A 21,586-nucleotide genomic window follows, 5' to 3' on the forward strand; every position below is an offset into this window, starting at 1 on the left:
TTGGGGATTGTTTATGTGCACGAAAAACGATGCCTTTCCTTGCAGCCAACATTTTGTTGTTGACGGCTTCCATAATGGATCTGTACCTCACTTGAAAGTGTTTTGTAGCTCTTAAACTTTTAAGATTTTCCTCAATCAGTTATGAACCCCCTGAGGTATCCTTAGGGCTTTTTGAAACAGTCTGAAAACCACTGAACCGTGCTCACTTCAGCAGCACATACACTGAAAAGCACTGACCCACTGGAAAGCCAGTGGCCTAGGCCATTGCATTCAATAAGTAAGCTGGGTGTGCTCTGAGCCGGGAATTGTGTTAGTAATAGAGCACATCCCCTGTCCTCAGGCTTTTACACGGAAGTAGGACAGAAGCAGAGGGAGTAAAGCAATGATCCTTGGTGGCTGAGTAGGAGCTCGAAAAAAAATAGAAGGAAAAGAAATGGGAAGAAAAAAAAGCTGTAGCAGCCTAAGAGAAGATATTTGGAAAAGGTTTGCAGAAGGTGGGGTTTAGCATGGGACATAGATGGAAAAAGGATCAGGCGTAGATTGGGTTGGGGAAGGTTGCCTGTGAGGCAGAGACACGGGGACGCATCGTGGCCCCGGGCTTCCCATCAGAGCTGGGAGTGGGGGAGGGAAAGCAGGCAGAAGTTGAGGATGAGAACACGCGACCACAGGCCATACCTTCAGTTGCTAAGAACAGGCAGGACTGAAGATTACTAAGGAAAAGACTGGTATTAGACCTTAAGTTTAAAAACTTGAATCTTCTGGTGCCTGAGTGGCTCAGTCGGTTAAGCGTCGGACTCTTAATTTCGGCGATTACCCTCAGGATCTCAGGGTTGTAAGATCCAGCCCTGCGCAGACCCTGGAGTCGGCTCTGCACTTTTTTTTTTTTTTAAGATTTTATTTATTTGACAGAGAGTGAGATCACAAGTAGGCAGAGAGGCAGGCAGAGAGAGAGAAGGGAGGAAGCAGGCTCCCTGCAGAGCTGGATCCCAGGACCCTGGGATCATGACCTGAACCCACCGAGCCACCCAGGTGCCCCGGCTCTGCACTCTTAAAAAGAAAGAAAGAAAGAAAGAAACTTGAATCTTGCCAACCACTATCAAAACTAATAAAAATTAGTCCTTATTTGCCCTAAATCAGAACTGGCCATGGGGCACCTGGCTGGCTCAGTCATGAGAGCATGCAACTCTTGATCTCGAGGTTGTGAGTTGGAGCCCACGTTGGGCATGGAGCCTACTTTAAAAACCAAAACAGGGGTACCTGGGTGGCTCAGTGGGTTAAAGCCTCTGCCTTTGGCTTAGGTCATGATCTCAGGGTTCTCGGATCTTGCCCCGCGTGGGGCTCTCTGCTCAGCAGAGAGCCTGCTTCCCTTCCTCTCTCTCTGCCTGCCTTTCTGCCTACTTGTGATCTCTCTCTGTCAAATGAATAAGTAAAATTCAAACAAACAAACAAAACAACAAACTGGCGCCAGGCAAGTTCTATCCCCAGATGGACCGATCAACCTGAGGCCAGCGCTGTCCATGGTAACAGCTTTTGTGTGGCTTAAAGCTTTCATCCATTTTCCTCACAACCAGGTGAGCGGTATTAGCCCTGTTTGGTAGACGAGAAAGCTGCGACTGCCTAGGTCACGGCCAAGAAGGCCTTGAGACGCCAGATCTGCTCGCCGGCCCCCGCGCTGCCCCGAGGCTCCTCAGGCCCCAACCGCTGGCGCTGCCTCCGGGACTCCCGCGGGCTTTTGGCTCCGCCTCACCGCCGCTCGCGCTGGAAGCCCCGCCCCCGAGAGGGACCCGCGACTTCTGCGACGTCCAATGAGACTTAGCTGGGGGCGGGACGGGACGTCATTGAGAGCCAATCTGATGGGGCCTGGGCGGGGCTGCGGCGGGTGGGAGCTGAGCGCAGCACCGCGGTCTTCGCAGCCCGGAGAGAGCCCGGCGCGGGTGGCGCGCACGGGGCCTTCCTGTGCGCGCGCCCGCTGCCCGCCGCCCGCCGCCCGCCGCCCGCCACCCGCGCAGCCCCTCGGCCCACTCGGCCCTCCGGGTCGTGGCGCCCGTCCCTCCCCTGCTCTCCCGTCGCCGCCGGGACAGGGGCTCCGAGCTGAGCAGAGCCGGGGCAGGGGCGGGAGCCGCGGGACGAGCGCCTGAGGTGGGTGCGGAGCGGGAGGCCGGGCGGCCGGGAGGGCAGGCGGGCTCCTGGGTACGCCCCGCCGACCGACCCCGCGTCGAGGTGGGGAGAGGCCGGCCAGGTGGCGGAGCCGGGCTCCAGGCCTGCCTCGGTCCCAGGCGCTCGTGCCCGCGCTCCTAGTACCTCTCCCAGGCCACCTCCCTCCCCTCTGGGGACACTCCGTCCCTCTCGCTGCCCTCGGCCTCCTCACCCCTCTTGCTGTTTGTCGCCTGTGCACCTGCCATCTCGGCCCCGTGCTCCCACTCCCTCTCGCTCTCCAGGCGGGACCCCCGCCCAGTCTTACCTCCTCTGGACCCAGCACCAAATTAGCCTCGCTCCTCCTGCCCCCATCTGTCGCTCTTTGTCGTCTGTACACTTGTCACCTCAACTCTGCTCACCACCCCGCCCCCAACATCTTCATTGAAATCCAGCCCAGGCCATCATCCCTCTCCCCCTCCCAGGGACTACCCAGCCCCGGCCCTGATTATCCCCTACACCTGCCCCACTCAGCCCTGCCCCGCCCCCCGCCCCCCCCCCCCCCCCGCCCCGTCCTCCCCTCCCCACACTCCTTTGTTGTCTCTGCAGCTGTCCCCTTGGCTTTATTCATCTTTCTCCCCTGGATCCCAGGCCAGACCCCTTCTCCCTCTGACCAGTAAGCCACCCCCCTCCCCAGCTCTGCTCTGGCATTCCTCTGGGTCCGTGCCCAGCCCACGGCTCCCTCAGCCTCGCCATTCCCTTCCGTCCCACCCAGCCCCCTGAACGCCTGCCCAGGGCACCCTCTCACGCTCTCCCAGCTGGCCCAGTCTTCCCTAGTCTCTGCCACACAGCAGCCTCTTTCCCTGTCCTCATATTCTCTCTGCCTCCCTGGGCTCCTTTCCTGTCCTCCTGGCCTCGGCCCTCCGGACCCCACTCACTGTTTCTTACCCCCACAGGGGCCGCGGAGAAGCCATGGAGCTGAGCAGCAAGAAGAAGCTTCACGCCCTGTCCCTGGCTGAGAAGATCCAGGTGCTGGAACTCCTGGATGAGTCCAAGATGTCCCAGTCAGAGGTGGCCCGGCGCTTCCAGGTCTCCCAGCCCCAGATCTCGCGCATCTGCAAGAACAAGGAGAAGCTGCTGGCCGACTGGTGCAGCGGCACGGCCAACCGGGAGCGCAAGCGCAAGCGGGAGTCCAAGTACAGCGGGATGGACGAGGCTCTGCTCTGCTGGTACCACATCGCCCGGGCCAAGGCCTGGGACGTCACGGGGCCCATGCTGCTCCACAAAGCCAAGGAACTGGCTGACATCATGGGCCAGGATTTTGTGCCCAGCATCGGCTGGCTGGTCCGCTGGAAGCGCCGGAACAACGTAGGCTTCGGGGGCCGCCACGGACTTGCGCCCTCCTCCCCTCCGGAGCCCCCTCCCCCAAGCCCCACGTCCCGGGCCCAGCCTCCTCTTTCCCTTAAAGACTTCTCCCCAGAGGACGTTTTCGGCTGTGCCGAAGTGCCTCTGCTGTACCGGGCCGTGCCCGGCAGCGGGGGGCCCTGTGAGCGCGTGCGGGTGCTGCTGTGCACCAACAGCAGGGGCACGGAGAAGCGGCGGCTGCTGGTCAGTGGGCTCCAGGCCTCGCCCAGGTGCTTCTTTGGCGTCAACAGTGAGGCCCTGCCTGCCTCCTGCCACCCTGACCTGGGCATCCCCTGGTCCGAGTGGCTGGCCCAGTTCGACAGGGACATGGGCCGGCAGGGGCGACAGGTCACCCTGCTGCTGGCGGCCCGGGTGCTGGAGGAGCTGGCCAGCCTGCCCGGACTCCGCCACGTGAGGCTCCTGCCCCTGGCCGCCACCACGGCCGCCCCCAGCACACCAGCCCTGCCCAGCTCTGTGGTCCGAGCCTTCAAGACACATTACCGGCACCGGCTGCTGGGCAAGCTGGCCGCTGTGCAGAGCAGGAGGGCCGGCGTCTCGCTGGCAGAGGCCGGGGCGGGCCTCACAGTGCTGGATGCGCTGCACCTGGCAGCGGCGGCCTGGGCCAAGGTGCCCCCGCAGCTCATCGTCAGAGGCTTCATCCAGGAAGGGCTGGCTCCCTGCCAGCTGCCGCCAGCCCCCAACGAAGCCTCCGAGCTGCCTCTGGTCCCCAGCGGGCTGAGTCTCCAGGAGTTTGCCCGCTTTGTGGACCTGGAGGGCGAGGAGCCCTCATCTGGAGCGTGCAAAGAGGAGACAGGCGCCGAGGCCGAGGAGGGGGTTGGGGAGGACGGCTTCCAGCCCCTGCCCACCAAAGCGGACGCTCTCCGGGCTCTGGGCACGCTCCGGAGGTGGCTGGAGTGCAACAGCCCCTCCCCTGCGCTCTTTGAAAAATTCTACGCCTGCGAGGAGGAGGTAGAGCGGCTCTGCTGCCTGTGAAGGGCCCCTCATGGCTCGCCAGAGCCTCTCCTCTCCTGTTTCCCATGGAAACGCCCTCTCTAGAAGGCAGATGGGAGGCTGGTCTCTTTCCCGTGGAAATGGAGCTCTTGTGAAAGGTGTGCGAGGGAGACACGCTGGGAGACCCAGTCTAAGCTCTGAGAGAAAGTTGTCCAAGCCTTGAGAAGAGGGGTGGAAAGACGGGGCGCACAGTGGGGTGAAACTAGCGCCTCGTTTCCAAACCTCTAGGGAGGCTGGGCCTCGGGAAGATGGAATTGGGGCTTTACAAACAGGCCAATCCCTCGAACTCTGTGTTTGAAACAGTTCTGCTTCTGGAAATAAAATTTGTAATCAGAAAAGAGGTCAGGGTATTAATTTCCTGGGAGAATCGACTAAGATTCTTCCGATTGGCTACTGAGGCTTGCCGCACCTCGGCTGTCTGGGCTGTGCCAGCAGGTGACCAACGGGACGCGCTTTCTTCCAGCAATCCAGCAGGAAGGGCTCTCAGGGAATGGGGAATTCGTACCCGCTGATAGATCCCGAGTTCTGCGGCTCTCGAACTCTGCTCTCAGATCGAGGCTGGCAGGTGGTGTTAGGAAGGAGGGGGCCAGGCTGGGGACCGTCTAGGGAAACCAGAAGGAGCCAGAACTGGGAAGAGTCACGTGTTGATCCGTCCATTTCACAGCATCTCTCCAGCAAGCCTGCGTGGTGAGACTGCATAAATGGCATCCCCGCTGGGCAGGACCTTGGGACAGCAGAGGTGCATCGTGATTAAAGGCTGTCACCCAGGCAGGTGCACAGTCCTGTGGCCCCGCAGAGCCCGGGGAGGCTCCTGGAGGGGTTGTGCCCTCTGAGCTGCAGCTTGGCCCGTAAGGCCAGTCCAACACAAGGGGTGGCGGGCGCGGAGGCCGACTGGGAGGGAGCACAGTGTGGTGGGCGGAGGCAGGTGGCCCCTCCAGAGCACATGGGGAGGCCTGGGGAGCAGGAGGGCTGTTTAGCTCACTAGACCTGGTGAGGGGGCACCCCAAAGTTCCTCATTCGGGATGGGGACAGTCATTTGTGGGGGTTCTAGAATAATTGAGATGTGTAGGGTGGGTCGAAGATGTGAGAGCCACTGGCAGACAGAGTCCGAGTGGTCCAGGTGGGATATGGGTAGCCTGAGCCAGATCAGGAAGTAGGACTTGAAGAGGCTGGATTCACCTGGAAAGGCCATGGGCCATGGGCACAGACAGACCCGGGCTGGTGAGGAGTCCAGCTCTGGCCAAAATCTTCTTGTGGCCTAAAAGGCAGTAGGTCATCACAAGTCAGTGCAGGGCAGCCTTTGGTTTTGGGGATCCTGTGGTCCAGGACTCAGTGTCCACGGCAGCCACGCAAGCAGGGGGAGGGGCAGAGGGAGAGGAAGAGTCTTAAGCAGACTCTGTGTTGAGTGTGGACCCTTACCCAGCCACCCATGACCTGAGACCAAATCAAGAGTCAGACACTTAACCAACTGAGCCCCCCAGGCGGCCCGGACAGCTCACTTTTAAACCGTGCTGAGCCTGCCTGATGGTCTTCCAAGCCCCAAATCCTGTAGGCTTTCCTCACAGATTCCAGTTTTCCTACCTATCTTCCATTGTCCCTTTTCTGAAATCATCCCAGTTCTGACCTATCTCCTTAAACGGTAAAACCAGAATTATATGACCTCTAAAGACCCGACCAAAGTAACAAGGAGGGGACACACCAGCCCTCTGTCCTGGGTGCTGTATTCCGGTCAGAGCAGCTCAGCCTGACGGCCATATTTCTGCCTTCCTCCCAGAGCCTTTCTTTTAAAGCCACAAGGAACCATTTCCTTTCCTGCGCTGCTGTCCTGTAACATTCTTGTCCTGTTTGCAAGCGACTTCGTTAGCTCATTCAAACACTATTTACTGACTTCTTTGCTTGTGAGTCAGGCGCTGTCCCAGGGCCCTCCAGCTCATAGAGAACAAGACAGAAAGGATCCCTCCTCTTCAAGCCTTTCTTTCTGGTAGAGGGAGATAAAGAAGAGACGAACAAACCAATAAACGTGGTCATTTTAGAGGGAAATCTGTGCCAAGATGAGAATAAAATAGTGATGTTTTTGAGAGGGGCTGGGAGATGGGAGTTAGGGAGAAGGGCTTTGGGCTGAGTCACAAAGAGTAAGGAAGTGTTCTCTGCCCAGGGAGCAGCAGGTGCAAACGTCACAGGCTGGAGCAACTGTCCTGTGGTAGAGAGTGGGGGCCGAGGAGGGGGTCAAGCAGAGGAGGAGGGTGGAGAGGGGAGGAAGCAGGGGCCTCGGGGTCACATTGTTCACGGTCACCTCAAGTGAGACAAGCAGTTCGGAGGGGTGGTCTTGGTGGGGGCCTGATTTGGATAACGGAGGAACACACGTTATGTTTTAGAAAATCAGATTCAGTCACTGTGTGAAGCTCATATGGGAAGTGGGGGGGGACACACGCGGAAGCAGGAAAACCAAGGAAGTCAGGAAGCTACTGCATTCGGTGAGACCTGATGGGCAGGAAGGAGAGGAAGGAAGACACCTGCTGTGCCCAACAGAGCGGAGCTCTTACCAACGTCCCGGCAGGCATCACCACCCGCACAGTGAGGGCAGGACTAAGTGCGGGCGTTTCCGTTTATCTACAAGCCTGTGATGAGTACCCTCTGCTCAGAGGGCGGCAGAGGTGAATAAGACGCAGTCCCTGTACCTAACTAAGGAACCAGCCAGAGAACTAGGAAGTGACCTAAATATAGCCTGGGGGTGGGGGAACACTAGATCTGTTGCTTTTGTTTCTACTGATGCTTCAACTCATGGTAGATTTTTTCTTTGTGTGTCTTTTAATTTCTGGATGTGGGAATCATTTTTTAAAATATCTTATTAGGTGTTTTTTTTTTTTTTTTTTTTTTTTATCTCTGGAAAACTTGAAGGTCTGATTTAGGGAACCCTTTCAGAAGAATGTGTAATTACTCCTACCAGGCACGAGAGGGCGCTACTGACACGCTAAATTAATTTCTCCGGGGAAAGCTGTTTCAGACCTGAAGTTCCGTGAGTAGGACTGTGGTTCCTGGTTCACAGAGGGGACTCTTACTCTTAATTTCTGCCCACCACAAGGGAGAGGTAGGTTTCTTTGTAGATTCCCTTTACTGGTGGATGGAGGTTTTCTAGTTTACCCTTTCGCTAAAGAGGTATCCTTTTCCAGAATCTTGGTTATTTAATTTATGAGTCTTGGGTTCAGCGCCCCTGTGGGTGTCACTCAATGTCTAGTCTTCAGCTCCAGGAAGTTCTTTACCTCCAAGGTCTCAGCATTAGTGTGAGCCCCAAGGGCAGCTCTAGTTCCAATACCCCGATTTGCCCTTGGGAAGTTCTCTTACTTCTTGAAAAGTTAGCAACGGGTTTAAGATCGTGTTTGTAATAACAGATCTGGAATCCAGCTGCCTTGTAGAAGGAGGGCTCTAGGTAAAGTCTAGAGCACCAGTCTGCCAGAAGGGATATTGGGAAGACCGGGTTTTTTGTTTTTGTGGTTTTTTTTCATTTACTCATTCATTCATTTGTTCAAAGCTCTTTATTGAACATCTCTTGTGTGTCTGCTAGCATTTTGATGATGAACAAAAAGAGGCAAGTTCTCAGCTTCACAGAGCTCATAGCTTAGAGGAAGGACAATAATCATAAAAGAATCATACGCACAAAAGCCTGTGATTCCAGATAAAGTGGGGATTACATGAGAGCACAAGCTAGTGGTTCTCAGACTGTGGCCCATGCTGGCAGCATCAGTAGGAACTTAGGAAAGCACAAATTCTTGGAGCCTCCTCAAACCCCCCGATTCAGAAACCCCAGCATGGGACCCAGTAATCTGTATTTGAACACGTCCCCCCCAGGTGATTCTGAACACTGGCATAAGCCAGAGGAACTTGACCTAGACAGTGGGACTGAGGAAAGTTTTCCTAAAGAAGTGGTGATGGCAGCAGAAGGGTGAGTGGGAGGTGCACAGCCAGTGAGAACTGTACATGCAAATGTCCTGTGGTGAGAGAGAACGTGGTTGTTTAAGGAACCAAGAAAAGGCGAATGTCTGAGAACCTTGAAGGTTGTAGAAGGAGTTTGTCCTGATTCTGCAGAGCAATGGAAAGCCATTGCTCTGAAAGAAGCAATGCCATAGGAAGAAGGTGAGTAGTTTGTCCAGCTTCAGGACAGGACTGGGGCTGTGGTTTTAGGACTGAGAAAGAGAGAGTGAGTCCTAGAAAACTTTAGGGGCAGGGTTGGCAGGAGCTGGGGACTCCTTTGATGTGGGCGGAGGGGAGCTTCTCTGAGACCTCTGGCCTAAGGACATTTCTGGGCCACAGAGCACTGCAGGAGGAGCAGGCTAGAGGGGGAACCTAGCACTTTGGGATGCTCAAGAATGCGTGAGCAGAGACAGCCAGCAGTGTGGACCTAGGGCTCGGGACAGTAATCAGGCTGGAAACACCATAGAAGCACATTCAAAAACTGCATCCCCATGGCTCAGCTGTCGAGTAAGTGTGGGAGAAGTGAATTAAGCCAGAAGCGTCCCACAGTGTGTCATTTCTCCCTGTGCGCATGGAGTCCACGCCAGTTAACCTCTTCTAATGTCTCCTACTGTGATCACTGCTGTAAAAGCAAGTGTCACGTTTGACATCGTGGAAACCAACGAGATGCTATTTACGTTTGTCCAAGTCATGGGCTGCTTATACGCAAGGCTCGGACACCAGCCCCATTGTCAACCTCAAAGCAGGTGCATTTGCTCTTTGGTTTTTAGGGATTCCTTCGATCTCTGTGAGCTCTCAAAAAGAATGATGGCCTCTAACAACATAGTAATTCCTTGAGGAATTTATTTTTTTTTTTAGATTTTATTTATTTATTCGACAGAGATCACAAGTAGGCAGAGTAGCAGGCAGAGAGAGAGGAGGAAGCAGGCTCACTGCTGAGCAAAGAGCCCGATGTGGGGCTCGATCCCAGGACCTGGAATCATGACCCGAGCCAAAGGCAGAGGCTTTAACCTACTGAGCCACCCAGGCGCCACTCCTTGAGGAATTTAAACATGAATATTATGAGACTCTGCTCATGTAAAAACACGTGGTTTTTAAAAATACCCTTGGCCATAGGGCACCTGGGTGGTTCGATTGGTTAAGCGTTTGACTCTCAATCTCAGCTCAGCTCTTTCTTTTTTTTTTAACTTTATTTTATTTGCAAAAGAGAGAGAGTGAGCGAGAGACAGAGAGCGAGCACAAGCAAGGGGAGCAGCAGAGGGGGAAGCAGACTCCCCGCTAAGCAGGAGGTCAGTGTGGGGCTCGATCCCAGGACCCTGGGATCATGACCTAGAGCCAAAGGCAGAGACAGTTAACCGAATGAGCCACCCAGTGCCCCTCTACTCAGGTCTTGATTTCAGGGTTGTGAGTTCAAGCCCTGAGCTGGGCTCCAGGCTGGGTGTGGAGCCTAGTTTAAAAAAAAAAAAAAAAAGAAAGAAAAAAGAAAGAAAGAAAATCCTTGTTCATTTCCTGCCTGATCTTTGTCTTTCCACCCTCCTTTCTTTTTTCTTTTTTTTTTTTTAAAGATTTTATTTATTTAACAGAGAGATCACAAGTAGGCAGAGAGGCAGGCAGAGAGAGAGAGGGGGAAGCAGGCTCCCCGCCAAGGAGAGAGCCCGATGCGGAGCTTGGTCCCAGGACCCTGAGATCATGACCTGAGCTTAAGGCAGAGGCTTAACCCACTGAGCCACCCAGGCACCCCTCCACCCACCTTTCTAACACTCCTGTGCCCCTTCCTGGGTCTCTGAAAGAGGAGTGAGTTGCTTTCTCGCTAATCCCAGCTCTGTTCTAGCCGCTGGGCTAGACACCATTGTCCCTTGTCCGTCATCACCCTCGACCTCCCAACGGGAGGCCTGCCTTCTCTCTGGTTGTGAGTGAGAAGCTAGAAGAGGGAGCTCCAGCCCCCAGAGACACCTCTAGAAAAAACCAGATAGGGAAAACGGACAGTACAGAGACAGTCTCACAGGCGTAGTTACTACCCCCAAAAAGGATTTAACTAAAACCAAATCAAAAAAGGATTTTTAAACGGTTATTCTCTTGCTGACTGGTAACATGATGCATGACAAGCTACAGAGGACCACCCTGACCGCCTGCTCCCTTCCTGCCCATTATAAGCCCATTTCCCAGGCACCCACTGCCCCCTGCCCCATGGCCCCAACAACTGTCGGACTACCACTGCCGCATCCAGCCCCAAAGGCCTGGCCCCGCGGCGGAGCTGGACAGCCTCTGGGGCTCACAGACTGACCCGACATCAGGGGAAACTAAGGCACAGAAAGGGCAGTGAGTGGCTGAGACAGACCCCGTTTTTCCATCCCAGAAGCACAGGCTCCCTGAGTGCGGGCAGGAGGGGAGGCCTCCGGTGCTGGGAGTTCAGCTCATGTCTGCTGGACTGATGACTCCCTCAGCTCGGAAGGGCAGCGCGTATCGGCCGGCAGGAGCACCTAGACGCCATTTCTTAAACTTTAACATGTGTAAAAGGCCGTGCTCCCCAGCACTCAGGCTCCTGGCCAATGGGGTGCCTCCTGCCTCCCCAGTGGGGCCTTCGGGGGTCAACACTTTGGGCCAAGAGTGAGGCATCTCCTCGAAGCCAAGAGACGAGCAGTTTGCACACGTTACACATTTCTCGAGCCAAAGTCCAAGCATGGGCCGGCTGAGCTCTGGGAGAGGTGAGGAAGTGGAGATGGCCCCCGGGCCTCGAGCGCTGAGGCTACACTGTGACAGCGGAGGAAGGCAGGGGTGGGGGGCAGTTGGGGGGCCACCCGCCATCCACAGCCCAGGATTCAGTGAAGGAGACCTAATGCCATTAAGCCGAGCCCCAGTGAGCTTGAACTTTGGTGGGTGACGGTCTCAGGCCCCAGGAAGAACAGAGCAGCCAAGTAACTGGGCTCTGGGGCTGGAGGCTCGGATGTGCCCAGGCGGCGTGTGAGGCATTCTGGCTGTGTGACCTCGGACAAGTTAAACACTGTCTCTGAGCTGAGACTGTGATGATTGTTATAATGTTGTGAACTGTGATAATATGGTGATGGGTTTTGTTGTGTTTTTTGTGTGTGTGTGTGTGTTTTTTAAAGTAATCTCTGCTCGCAGTGTGGGGCTCAAACTTACAACCTCAAGATCACCAGTCTCATGTTCCACTGAAAGAGCCAGCCAGGTGCCCCTATTGTGATGGTTTAGAGAGGGAGCCCCCAGTCACTGGCAAGAATTCTGGGCATTCAGGTCACCATAAGGTGGGCCCGGGTGGATCTCAGACCCGATGGAGACATTAGTGGGTACAAACTCTGCTCAGCTTTATTGCCATTCAAGCAAACTTTCTTGTCATTGCCGCTTAGCAATTGAGACAAGTAAAGAAAATAAACGCCATCAATGAGGAGACGGGAGACACCCCGGGAGGAGTGGCTCCTGACTTCTGGGACCACTGCGAGAGGGGCCATGCAGGCAAAACCTAAGATGGGGGTCAGGACGAAGGAAGCAGGTGTGGTGGCCGGAGTGGGGGGACAGATCCGAAGTCTGACCCCTGATCTCTAGGAGCTCCCTGTGTCATGGGGCCAGGTTGAGGAGCAAATCAGAAACCCGGGGCTGTGATAGAGGCATGTGGTGGGATGTGGGAGGGATGGGGGGGCAGGGCGAGGGTTGGGGAATAAAGGAGGGGGTAGGGGGTGATATGAAAACCCCACAGCCAGTGGGGAGCAAGGGGGAACTCCCTTGCCTGTCAGGAAGGACTCTGGCAGACAGTGCTCTGCCTGGGCCAAGGGGCGGGCTTAGCCAAGGGGCGTGCTGCCCTCTGCTGGCCAGGAGGGATCAAGGGCCACCCAAGCCTCCAGGGAGGAGAGGGCCCAGGAGGTGGGGCTTTTCCCCACAGGCCAAGGGAGCCACTGAAGGGTTCTGGACCAGCAGGGGAGAGAAGGCTGCTCTCCAGTTTGGGGGAGCAGGTGGGGGGTGGGTGAGGATGCGGTGCTGGAATCCAGGGGGTCATTAGCGCTCAGGAGAGCCGGCTCTGAGAGCTCTCTGAGGGGTGAAGTCACAGGTCGGGCCAAATGTCACCGGCACCAGGGGCCACTGAGAGTGTTTCACAGCCCTGGGGAGCACGGGAGCCAAGGCAAGTGGTGCTGGGAGCCTGAAGCCAGCCCTGGGGTCCGGAGTCCAGGCCCTCCGCCGCTGCCTGCCCATCAGGAAAGACCCGGCCTCTCCAATTGGAGAAGCAAGCGGGTGCGCTCCCCGTGACCCCGCATCTGGGCGGTGGGGCGGGGGTCTGGCGGGGGAGCTGGGGACACTACGTGGCCACGCTCAGCCCCACCAGCGCAGGAGGTACTCGTAGCTGAGGAAGGTGACGGCGTTGACAGGAAAGGCGCGGGCGCTGTTGATCGTCAGCCCCCGGAAGAAGACCCCCAGGCCTTCCTGCCGGACACTGCTCGCCATGCAGTTCAGCACCCCCCGGTACACCCTGTGCTTCAGCCCCGCCATCTGCATCCGGGACTTGATCACGTCCAAGGGGGTGGCCACCGCCCAGGAGAGGATGCCTGCGAAGCCCCCTGCCACCAACACCGAGGCTGAGCCTGGGGCAGAGGAAGCCCAGGTGGGTGTCAGACCAAGGAGAAGAGACCCCCCCACCCAGTCCCTGGGCTTCCTCCCCATCCTCCGCGGCCAAGGCCAGCACCCCTCCCCCACTCCCCTATGTCCGCCTCCCACTCACGCAGTCCACTTACTGGGGCTCTGTCCTTCTGGTGTGGACTGGCGGCAAAGCCACTCGTAGGTGACAAAATAGATGCCCAATGTCGGGGTGTCCCTCAGCATCAGGGCCCAGGCTCCCCGGAAGAGGCCCCGGGGCCCCTCCTCCTGGCAGATGGAGACTGCGCAGTGCACGGGACCCCGGTACCGGGGCGGGGGGCTGCCCGGCCGCGCCCTCGGCTCTGTCTGGTTTTGTAGCCGGACTTTGATGAGGTCAAAAGGGGCCAAGCAGTAGACCTGGAGGAAAGGAAGCACCGAGAGCCTGGGTGGGGCTCCGAGCGAGGAGGATCCTAACAAGAGGATAGTGGAGGGCAGAGTAGGGCCGCGTCTGCCCATCAGACTCGCCACTCCCGCTGCCGGCAGGGCTGGGCACAGGCCGGGCGCCACCCTTAGCATTGGCCCCGGACAGCTGGCGGCACTGCCATCTCCTCGGACAACGGCACCGAACTTGCCTGGCACATGCTCAGAGACAATCCTGGATTGCTTCTCCAAGAAGCCTCCCCAAAGCTGGGGTGGGGGGTAGCTGGCACCTGCAGTGATGGGGTCTGAAGGAAGCATTCAGTCTGGGTCCCTGAGACAGGTCTGACCCCTCCCCAGACTAAAGGAGGTCACTTCCGGCCTGAAGAATCAATTCCTAGATTCTTCCTCCCTGTACTTCCCACGGGACACCTCTCAGAGGCTCCGGAGGGGGTCAAGCGTTGGGCCAGTCTTTCCTGCCTCCTGCAAACCCCCAACCACTAGGGTCCCAACAGAAGCTGGGCGATGGTGGGTTCTGTGGGTCCTAGGACTCTCATCACCCGGCAGAGGCACTGTTAGCACTTCTGGGTGGATATGGAGGGAAGTTGGGGCCGGGGGCTAATGTGAGAGTCAAGGATGCAGAAGGTCAAGGTCAGCTGTTAAAGTCCAGATGAGAGGTGCCTGGGTGGCTCAGTGGGTTAAAGCCTCTGCCTTCGGTTCAGGTCATGGTTTCAGGGTCCTGGGATCAAGTCCCGCATCGGGCTCTCTGCTTAGCGGGGAGCCTGCCTCCCCCTCTCTCTGCCTGCTGCTCTGCCTACTTGTGATCTCTCTCTCTCTGTGTCAAATAAATAAATAAAATTCTTTTTAAAAATTAAAAAAAAAAATAAAAAGAGTCCAGATGAGATCTGAGGTCAGGTTGAAGTTAGCATGTCATAAGGGGTTTCTGTGGGTTTTGTTTCTTTCGTGGAAAGTACATGAGCTTAGTTCCTTAGCCCTGGAAGCCGGCTCTGGCAGCGATGTTCGGACAATGGCAGACCGACTTTGCTTACTTCTTCCCGCGCAGGAAGGTAGACTGGGCTCCCTCCCTCTAAGACGGGACCCTGATGTCATCCTTTCAGAGCCTGTGGGCAATGCCAAGCTCAGGGTTTCTCCAGGGGATATGCCCCTGAGTCCTGGGCTCCTGATGATGCAGAAGTGGCTGAGCCAAAGGTAGGGGAGTGAGTAGGGGCAGGTTAGGGCCCCTCTGCTCCCCATCCCAGGCCACACTAAAATCTAGTTTCTAATCCAAGATCCTGGGAAGCTGAATCCATGGGCTTGATGACAATCGGGGTTCCTGTTGGACCTTGAACCCGGTCCCCATCCGTGAGCCTACAGTCCCCAGTTCTGCTATCCGCTCGGCTTTGCAAGAGCTGGAGACGAGGGCGACTTAGGAGCTGGGCCTGGCTGGGTCAGCCGCTAGCATGGAGTCTCACTTCTCTTCCTTGTTTTGGTGGCGTGCCGGTCTCAGGGCTTGGGAAATATGCAGGCATGTGCTCCGCACAAGAAGGGACAGAAGGGAAGCCAGGCCCTGCGGCTATCTCGTGAATCATTAATTCACTGGCGTGAGCCACCTAATTCTGTCCTTTGTCCTTGGTCTCTGCCCCAGAAAGTGTGTTAGGGGCATGAGGGCAGGTGCCGAATAGATGGTGACCTCAGGCGCCTCAGGCTGGGGTAGAGTCAGGCACAGGTCCCTCTGCCTCTATGCTCACACTCCGCAATCAGCTGCCCCTGCCCCCGTGTCTGGAGGCCCCTCTTTCCTCCTCCCCACCAATCGAAAGCCCAATCCTTAAATGCTGAGAACAAAGACCAAAACTAAATGATGGGAGCTCTTTAATGATTAATACCCAGACCTCTCCCAGCGAGGTCTATGGACTGGGGCCTTGTTGAAGCTTCAGGCAAAAGGGCTGAGCGGGGCATGGGCTGGAGGGCTGCCAGGACCACGCCAGCACTGGAGGAGCTGGGCTCGGGGCTCTGTCAATACTATCAGTTCTCCAGGGCAATGGATCCCCCGGCAGAGAGGTCTTCCCACAGCATTGAGCCCGGCAGACCACTCTGGAGGTACGTGTGTGTGCACTCACACCTGCGTGTGCGTGCTTGCAAGCACCTGTGTATATGTGCCCCCTCCCCTCCCTCTCACCTGCATGAAGCCTCCTGTGCAGCCAGCGAGGAAGACATGCGCGTAGCTGGGAGGCTGGGCCCGCCGCTCCCGGTGGGAAGTCGCTGTGAGCGCCAGCAGCGTGTTGCTGTAGACCCCGAACAGCACGGAGTTGACCACGGCTATGCTTGCAATGGGGAAGCTCATTCCCTTGAAAAAGCCCAGAAGCTGTAGAAAGACAAGGCGACCTTAGGGCCAAGTTGGGGGAAAGGGGGCTCCCTCTTTGCCCTTCTCACTCTGACAGGGTCCCCTCTGGCCAGAAACCAGTCCTGAGTCCTGCCGAAGGGAAGCTGAGGCTGGCTGAGGCTGGGGACAGTCTTGGGGCACAGCCAGCTCCCAGGAACCCCCAGCTTTGATCTCCTCTCTTTCAGGGGCAGAGCCCCACTGGGGGAGGAGAAAGCTGCTGCCAACCACCCAGAGGCCTCCCCCTGCCGAAGCCCCAGAGAAGCGAGACACCCACCGACTCATGGCGGTAAGTCTTAACCACGCAGTCGAAGATGCCCCGGTATGTGGTCTGGGTCTGCAGCCGCACCTGCGTGAGGAGGACAGAGCAGGCAGCCCAGGAGGGATGGGCAGGGATGGCTCCAGCCTCTGGCTGCTCCCGCTCTGCTCGGCAGGATAGCAGCAGCGCAGGACTGATAGGAAATCTGCCCATCAGCCGGGCCCTGCTCTCGAGGCATGGTGACATCTGGTTCCGGTGACAGCCTTCATTCCTGAGCTGCCTCCCCTCGACTGACTCACCTTTACCGTGTCAAAAGGGTGTCCCAGGACCAAGCCCAGAGCTCCTGCATGATAAGAAGAGGCTATGAGGGGGACCCCTTGCACCTGGCCGAGGAGAGGGGAGCTCGGGCAGGAGAAGATGGGGCCAGGCCTTCCGGCCGGACTCCAAAGATCTCCCGCAGGCCCCCTTGCCTCCTCCTCCACGCCAAGCTCTGGGCTAGGGAGGTGTGGGGACCAGGGGACAATGCTGTTCCCAGAGGACACCCAGGCAGAAGGGAGGAGCCCGCCACAGACGCCGTGTCCTCACAGTGTCCAGCACTGACTGTCCTGCTTGCTTATCTAACTGTGGGGCCCTGGGACAGATTCTCCTGTGGGGCCCTGGGACGGATTCTCCAGGGCTCCCACGTCCCTGCCAGCCTGATCCCTTTCTCACTCACGCCTGCTGCAGAGTACGGGGCCTTGGTTCAGACTCACAGTACGGAGCTGGGGGCCCAACGGCGTCTTGCTGCCCCCCCCCCGAGGAGGAGAGCCCAGCCCCCAGGCCACCTCCCCACATTCCGATCTTGCCCCCCAGAGCAGATGCTGGCCCCCGGAGGCAGGTTCGGAATGTCCCTCTCTTTCTGCTGAGGGACACCCAGAAGCCGGGTTGGGCCCTCGACACAGCTGGCCTCGGCGCCTGAAACTAGGGCAGAGGCCCAGAGGGGAAGGCAGGACAGCTGCAGGGGTCCAAGGTGAAATTCCTTTCTGAGCCCCACAGGATGGGCCTAGAGAGTGGGGTTCTCGGTGAAGGTCTGCAGGTGTGTCTGGGAGAGGGCTGACCGTGGCCCTGGAGGTGAGGGCCGCGTAGCTTAGAGACCTGCACCTTCTTCCCCGCGCCCCCGAGGCAGCTGCCAGGAGGCTCTGGGAGCTGGTCCCCTGGCTCCAAAGCCACCAAGACTTTGGTCTCGGTTCCTTCTATGTCCCCTGGCAGTGACAGACCGCTAGGGGGGCACGTAGCAGAAGGAAGAAAAACGTCTCACCAGAGATCCATCCGGCCACAAACTCCTCCACGGGCATTGTCTGGCAGGGGCGGGAACCGGTGGCTCCAGACAGGAGACACTAGGGAGCGTCTGGCCGTCCCTGATCTCCCTCCCCGTCGCCTGTCCGATAACCTCCCACTAATGTTTAACTCGGCCGGGAGGGTGGCCCAGTGCCCAGACCTCCACACCGGGAGGGGAGGAAGCCACCATGGGTGGCCCTGACGGTGGAGAAGGCCTGTGCAGAGTGTGAAATCTCAGAGCAGGGATCGTGGCGGGTGGCCCGCCCCCTGCCGGCACATGATGGCCTTGCAGCCTTGCTATGGGACCAGGCGAGGCAGCTACGCCCCAGCCTCCAGGGCTGCCCCAGCCCGCAAGGCTTTAATGAGCCTGTCCAGGGCAAGGCCCTGCCTGTCCAGTCTGGCCTGGCTAGCCCAACCCCCTGGGACTGGTGGCCAGGCCGGCAGAGATGGAGCAGGGCCACCATGGGGCAGGCCCAGCTCGGTCCCAGTGCCCTGGGAACCCCAGAGCGGACAGGGTGGGCACAACCCGGAGAGGAGTGACTCCCATCCCTAGCCTGAAGCCCTACCTTCTCCCAGGGGGGTGTGCAGCTTCCCCGGCTCCCTTGTGTGAGTCATACACAGCCTCCCTCGTGCACAGACTTCTCTTCTCCGGGCCTCCCTCCCAGGGGGCAAGCTGGGGATTTAGGGGTTATCAAGGGTGGCTGGTGTCTCAGCGCTGGGGTTATGAAAGCCCATTTTTCTGTGGACGACAATCTAAAGTGACACGCAGGGAGGCCTGCATCCGTCTCTCCTCCTCTCTGTTTCCTTCCTTCCAACCCTCCCTGCGGCCAGTACACCAAGCACGCTCTAGCACGCTTCGGATTCCGCTCCCCCGCCGGCTTCTTACAAGCTGGGTCTGCTTAAACACGCTCACTCCTCGCTGTTTTTGTTTTTTCAATTTTTTTTTAAAGATTTTATTTATTTATTTGACAGACAGAGATCACAAGTAGGCAGAGAGGCAGGCAGTGAGAGAGAGGAGGAAGCAGGCTCTCCAACTAAGCAGAGAGCCTGATTCAGGGTTCGATCCCAGGACCCTGGGATCATGACCTGAGCTGAAGGCAGAGGCTTCACCCATTGAGCCACCCAGGCACCCCATGTTTTTTGTTTGTTTGTTTGTTTTTAAGATTTTATTTATTTATTTATTTGACAAAGAGAGAGAGATGACAAGTAGGCAGAGAGGCAGACAGAGAGAGGGGGGAAAGCAAGCTCCCTGCTGAGCAGAGAGCCCAACGCAGCGCTCGATCCCAGGACCCTGAGATTATGACCTGAGCCGAAGGCAGAGGCTTCACCCACTGAGTGGGTGCCCCTCGCTATTGTTTTGAAAGTGATATTTTACATCACTTAAAAATTTGTTGCCTCTCTTTACCAATCAGATGATGGCTCATGCCTTGTGTTTCCCACCTTGCCTGGTACCTTTATTTTTCCTGCTCCCATCCTCTCTCTCTGCCTAAGGCGGGGGGGGGGGGCGGGCAGAGGCTTCCATGTCATCCAGACTGGAGTTCCCATCTCGGCTGATCTGTGGCAAGGCCCGTGCTTCCTGAGGCTCTGTCTCCCGTGTCCTTTGGGATGCTCTGGAGGTCATCCAAGGGGGGCTTCCAGGGTGGGGCAGGGGTGGGGTGGTGGTGGTCATGTTCAGGATCACGGCTCCATGACATTTCAGTTATTCCTGGGCAGCAGGGCGAGGGAGCCCAGCGGCAGTCCCGCGGACTTGGAGGTAGGACACGGATGGATGTGGATGCACACGGTGTGGGTCAGGGCAGAGGGCGGAGCATCAGGGCAGACCCAGGGACATGGACAACCCAAGTGCTGAGGTCGCTGCCGAGCATGAGTGTCTGACATGAACAGACTTTACAGGGTGGGGGGTGCTGATGTAATGTATTGCTCACATCCCCGGCCACGGAATATTGTCAGATCCTATTCGTAGGTCTGCTGAGAAGTGGGGCCGGGATGGGGTCCTCTTTTCAGGGCACACAGAAACAAGGCGCAGGTGTCACCACCCATAGAAATCCGTGAAGTCTCCAAATGTGGGTGCCAAATTTTGGAGTCCCCCTTGCCTCCTCCCTCTGTCTCACACCTCCCCACGATCCCATAAGGAAACTGGGTTAATATTGCCTTCAAAGCAGGACCCAAATCCCAGCATTCCTCTCCTCTTCCTCTGCTAGCGCCCTGCCCCAAAGCCACCAAGGCCTCCGCTTCGTCTCCTGCCTGGCCTCCCCGCCTCCTCCCCTGCCCACTTCCAGTCTGTTCTCCACCTAGCAGCCAAAGGGATTCAGCTGAAATTTAAGTCAGACCGCGTCTGCGCTTTGCTCCATACCTTGCAAGGGTCCCTTCCTGCTCAGACTGAAAACGGAAGTCCTTCAGGCTCTAAGACGCCTCAGCGTTCAGCTCCACAGTCCTTCGACCTCATCTCTGGCCGTGCCCTGGTTACTCTGTCCTAGCCTCCCGGGCCTCCTTCTCTTCATCCAACAGGCTCTTGCCTTCAGGCTTTTGGCACCGGCTGTTCCCTCTCCCTGGTGGCCTGGGCTAGCCTGGACTCAGACACTCCTGGTGCCCCTGCCCTGGCTCTTCCTCTTCGTTCTTCCACAGCACCCGTGACTGTCTGATGCAACAAGGAATTGACTTGTTGTCTGTCTGGGCTGGGACCTCTGGCTGTTGTTCACTGATGTTATCCCGAAGGCTCAGCACAGCACGTAGCAGAGGACAGGTGCTTAATACATATTTGGCACAAGAATGAAGGAGTAAACGGTGAGGGGCAGGGAACAGCATTAGTGGGCAGCCCCCCAGCCCGCCCTGGGTCTCCACTTCTCTCGCCCCATCTCCAAAGGGCCCCAAAGAATGTGAAGTCCTAACAATATCCCTACCTGCCTCTCCAGATCATGCAACTCTTTGTTCCCTGTCAGATACCCAAGGACCAGTCCCACTCACCCTTCTGCTTTCCCGCTGTGGCCAAAGTAGAACCCACTCACCGCTACTTCCTCATGGGTAGACGGGTTTTAGGAAGCAGGGCTCATCTCTGATGTCCTCCACCTAGAGCTGCCCGGGGCTCCTTGGGCTGCCCCAGTGCCCTTCCTTGCCGAGGGCTGGGCTGCTGTCCTCATTCTGCTGGTCGCTCTCTCCCAAGTGGGCAATCGCTTCTGTGGCCCTTGGTGGGGGCGGGGGGGGGCGGATCTTTTCCTGCTTCTGAAAGCAGGAAACCAGCCCAACTGATTGCGGAGTCTCAGGCCACTTGGCTCTAAAGGCCTGGCGACCCTCACATCAGAATGGGCCCCACCCCCAGTTCAAGGCAGAACCACAACCCCTCACTGGAGCCTTGCCAAAGGGCAGCCCCAGCCCTGGCTGGACTCTTCTCCTTGAAATCCAACCAGGCCCGTCTTCTGCCTGGCCGGGCAGAGCTCCGACCTCATCCCACTCTAGCTCACAACCCCCCAAAACTCCTCATCACATGTCAAACCCACCACACACAAACCCCCACGCCCAGGTGCCACCCCATCTTCCAGCCTCGCCTGCTGTGCTCTGACTGCCCCAGGCTTCCCTGGGGTCCTCACCACGCTCCCACAGTTCCCGCAACTCTCTCTCTCTCTCTGTCAAATAAACAAATAAAATCTTTTAAAAAAATAAATAAAATAAAAAATAAATAAAAGAAATTACTTAAAGAAAAGAAATACGCATCTCTCCTGGGCTTACTTCTTCCCCCTCTCTACCTCTAATTAAACCATAATTGAGCTTGCTGAGGGCAAGGCAGTGTCTCACTTCCTGCCCTAGCCCAGACCCCACACCCAGTAAGCACTCAGTGACACTGAACTGTGCTCCCACTGTGATCTGGCTGGATAAGGGAGCCCACCAAGCCATCGTATCCTGGTCTGAGGGTCTCAGAGCTTAGAACCTGGAAAAGAGATGCTTGTTTTTTTTTTGTTTTTTTTTTTTTTTTTTTGAGAGAAAGAGAGAGAAAGTTGAGAGCACACAAGCCCAGGGATCTGCAAGGGAGAGGGAGAAGCAGACTCCCTCCACCCTGAGCAGGGAGCCCAATGTGGGGCTGATCCCAGGACTCTGGGATCATGACCTGAGCCAAAGGCAGGCAC

The 21,586-nt window shown here is 57.2% G+C and overlaps 2 protein-coding genes across 9 annotated transcripts; one reads left to right on the forward strand and one right to left on the reverse strand.

Annotated features, from left to right (window-relative positions):
• Positions 1-1,825: 1,825 nt before the first annotated feature.
• Positions 1,826-11,722, forward strand: TIGD3 (tigger transposable element derived 3). Of its 4 annotated transcripts, none has more exons than XR_014316253.1 (4): positions 1,826-2,139; positions 3,090-4,646; positions 5,213-7,564; positions 11,625-11,722. XR_014316253.1 is itself a non-coding variant. In XM_082748519.1 (2 exons), the coding sequence occupies exon 2, from the start codon at positions 3,106-3,108 to the stop codon at positions 4,528-4,530; it is 1,425 nt and encodes a 474-aa protein (XP_082604645.1). In that variant the 5' UTR covers positions 1,826-2,139; positions 3,090-3,105; the 3' UTR covers positions 4,531-4,886. The 4 variants fall into 4 exon arrangements, 1 of the variants encoding a protein (XP_082604645.1); XR_014316255.1 differs by lacking the exon at positions 11,625-11,722 and having other exon boundaries at positions 5,213-5,396; positions 7,447-10,402; XR_014316254.1 differs by lacking the exon at positions 11,625-11,722 and having other exon boundaries at positions 5,213-10,402.
• Positions 11,723-11,818: 96 nt separating this feature from the next.
• On the reverse strand, positions 11,819-20,636 carry SLC25A45 (solute carrier family 25 member 45). 5 transcript variants are annotated; one of them, XM_082748550.1, is made up of 6 exons: positions 20,474-20,636; positions 16,451-16,494; positions 16,170-16,241; positions 15,692-15,877; positions 13,257-13,515; positions 11,819-13,106 (listed from the first exon to the last, which is right to left on the reverse strand). In XM_082748550.1, exons 4-6 carry the CDS (start codon positions 15,854-15,856, stop codon positions 12,838-12,840), a joined length of 693 nt encoding a protein of 230 aa, XP_082604676.1. In that variant the 5' UTR covers positions 15,857-15,877; positions 16,170-16,241; positions 16,451-16,494; positions 20,474-20,636; the 3' UTR covers positions 11,819-12,837. The 5 variants fall into 5 exon arrangements, with proteins under 5 accessions (XP_082604676.1, XP_082604674.1, XP_082604677.1 ...); XM_082748548.1 differs by lacking the exon at positions 20,474-20,636 and adding an exon at positions 17,449-18,386; XM_082748551.1 differs by lacking the exon at positions 20,474-20,636 and adding an exon at positions 16,867-17,011.
• Positions 20,637-21,586: the final 950 nt, after the last annotated feature.

Source organism: Mustela nivalis (assembly GCF_964662115.1).
Source record: "Mustela nivalis genome assembly, chromosome: 9".
Lineage (NCBI taxonomy): Eukaryota > Metazoa > Chordata > Mammalia > Carnivora > Mustelidae > Mustela > Mustela nivalis.

Bases quoted from the DNA above. Each gene is read 5' to 3' on its own strand.
- TIGD3 (XM_082748519.1), top strand. From the start codon at position 3,106: ATGGAGCTGAGCAGCAAGAAGAAGCTTCACGCCCTGTCCCTGGCTGAG.
- SLC25A45 (XM_082748547.1), bottom strand. From the start codon at position 16,364: ATGGGCAGATTTCCTATCAGTCCTGCGCTGCTGCTATCCTGCCGAGCA. The intron at 15,878-16,169 runs GTGGGTGTCTCG...GTCTTTCTACAG, and splicing joins AGACTTACCGCCATGAGTCG to CTTCTGGGCTTTTTCAAGGG. The intron at 13,107-13,256 runs GTAAGTGGACTG...CCTCTGCCCCAG, and splicing joins ACCAGAAGGACAGAGCCCCA to GCTCAGCCTCGGTGTTGGTG.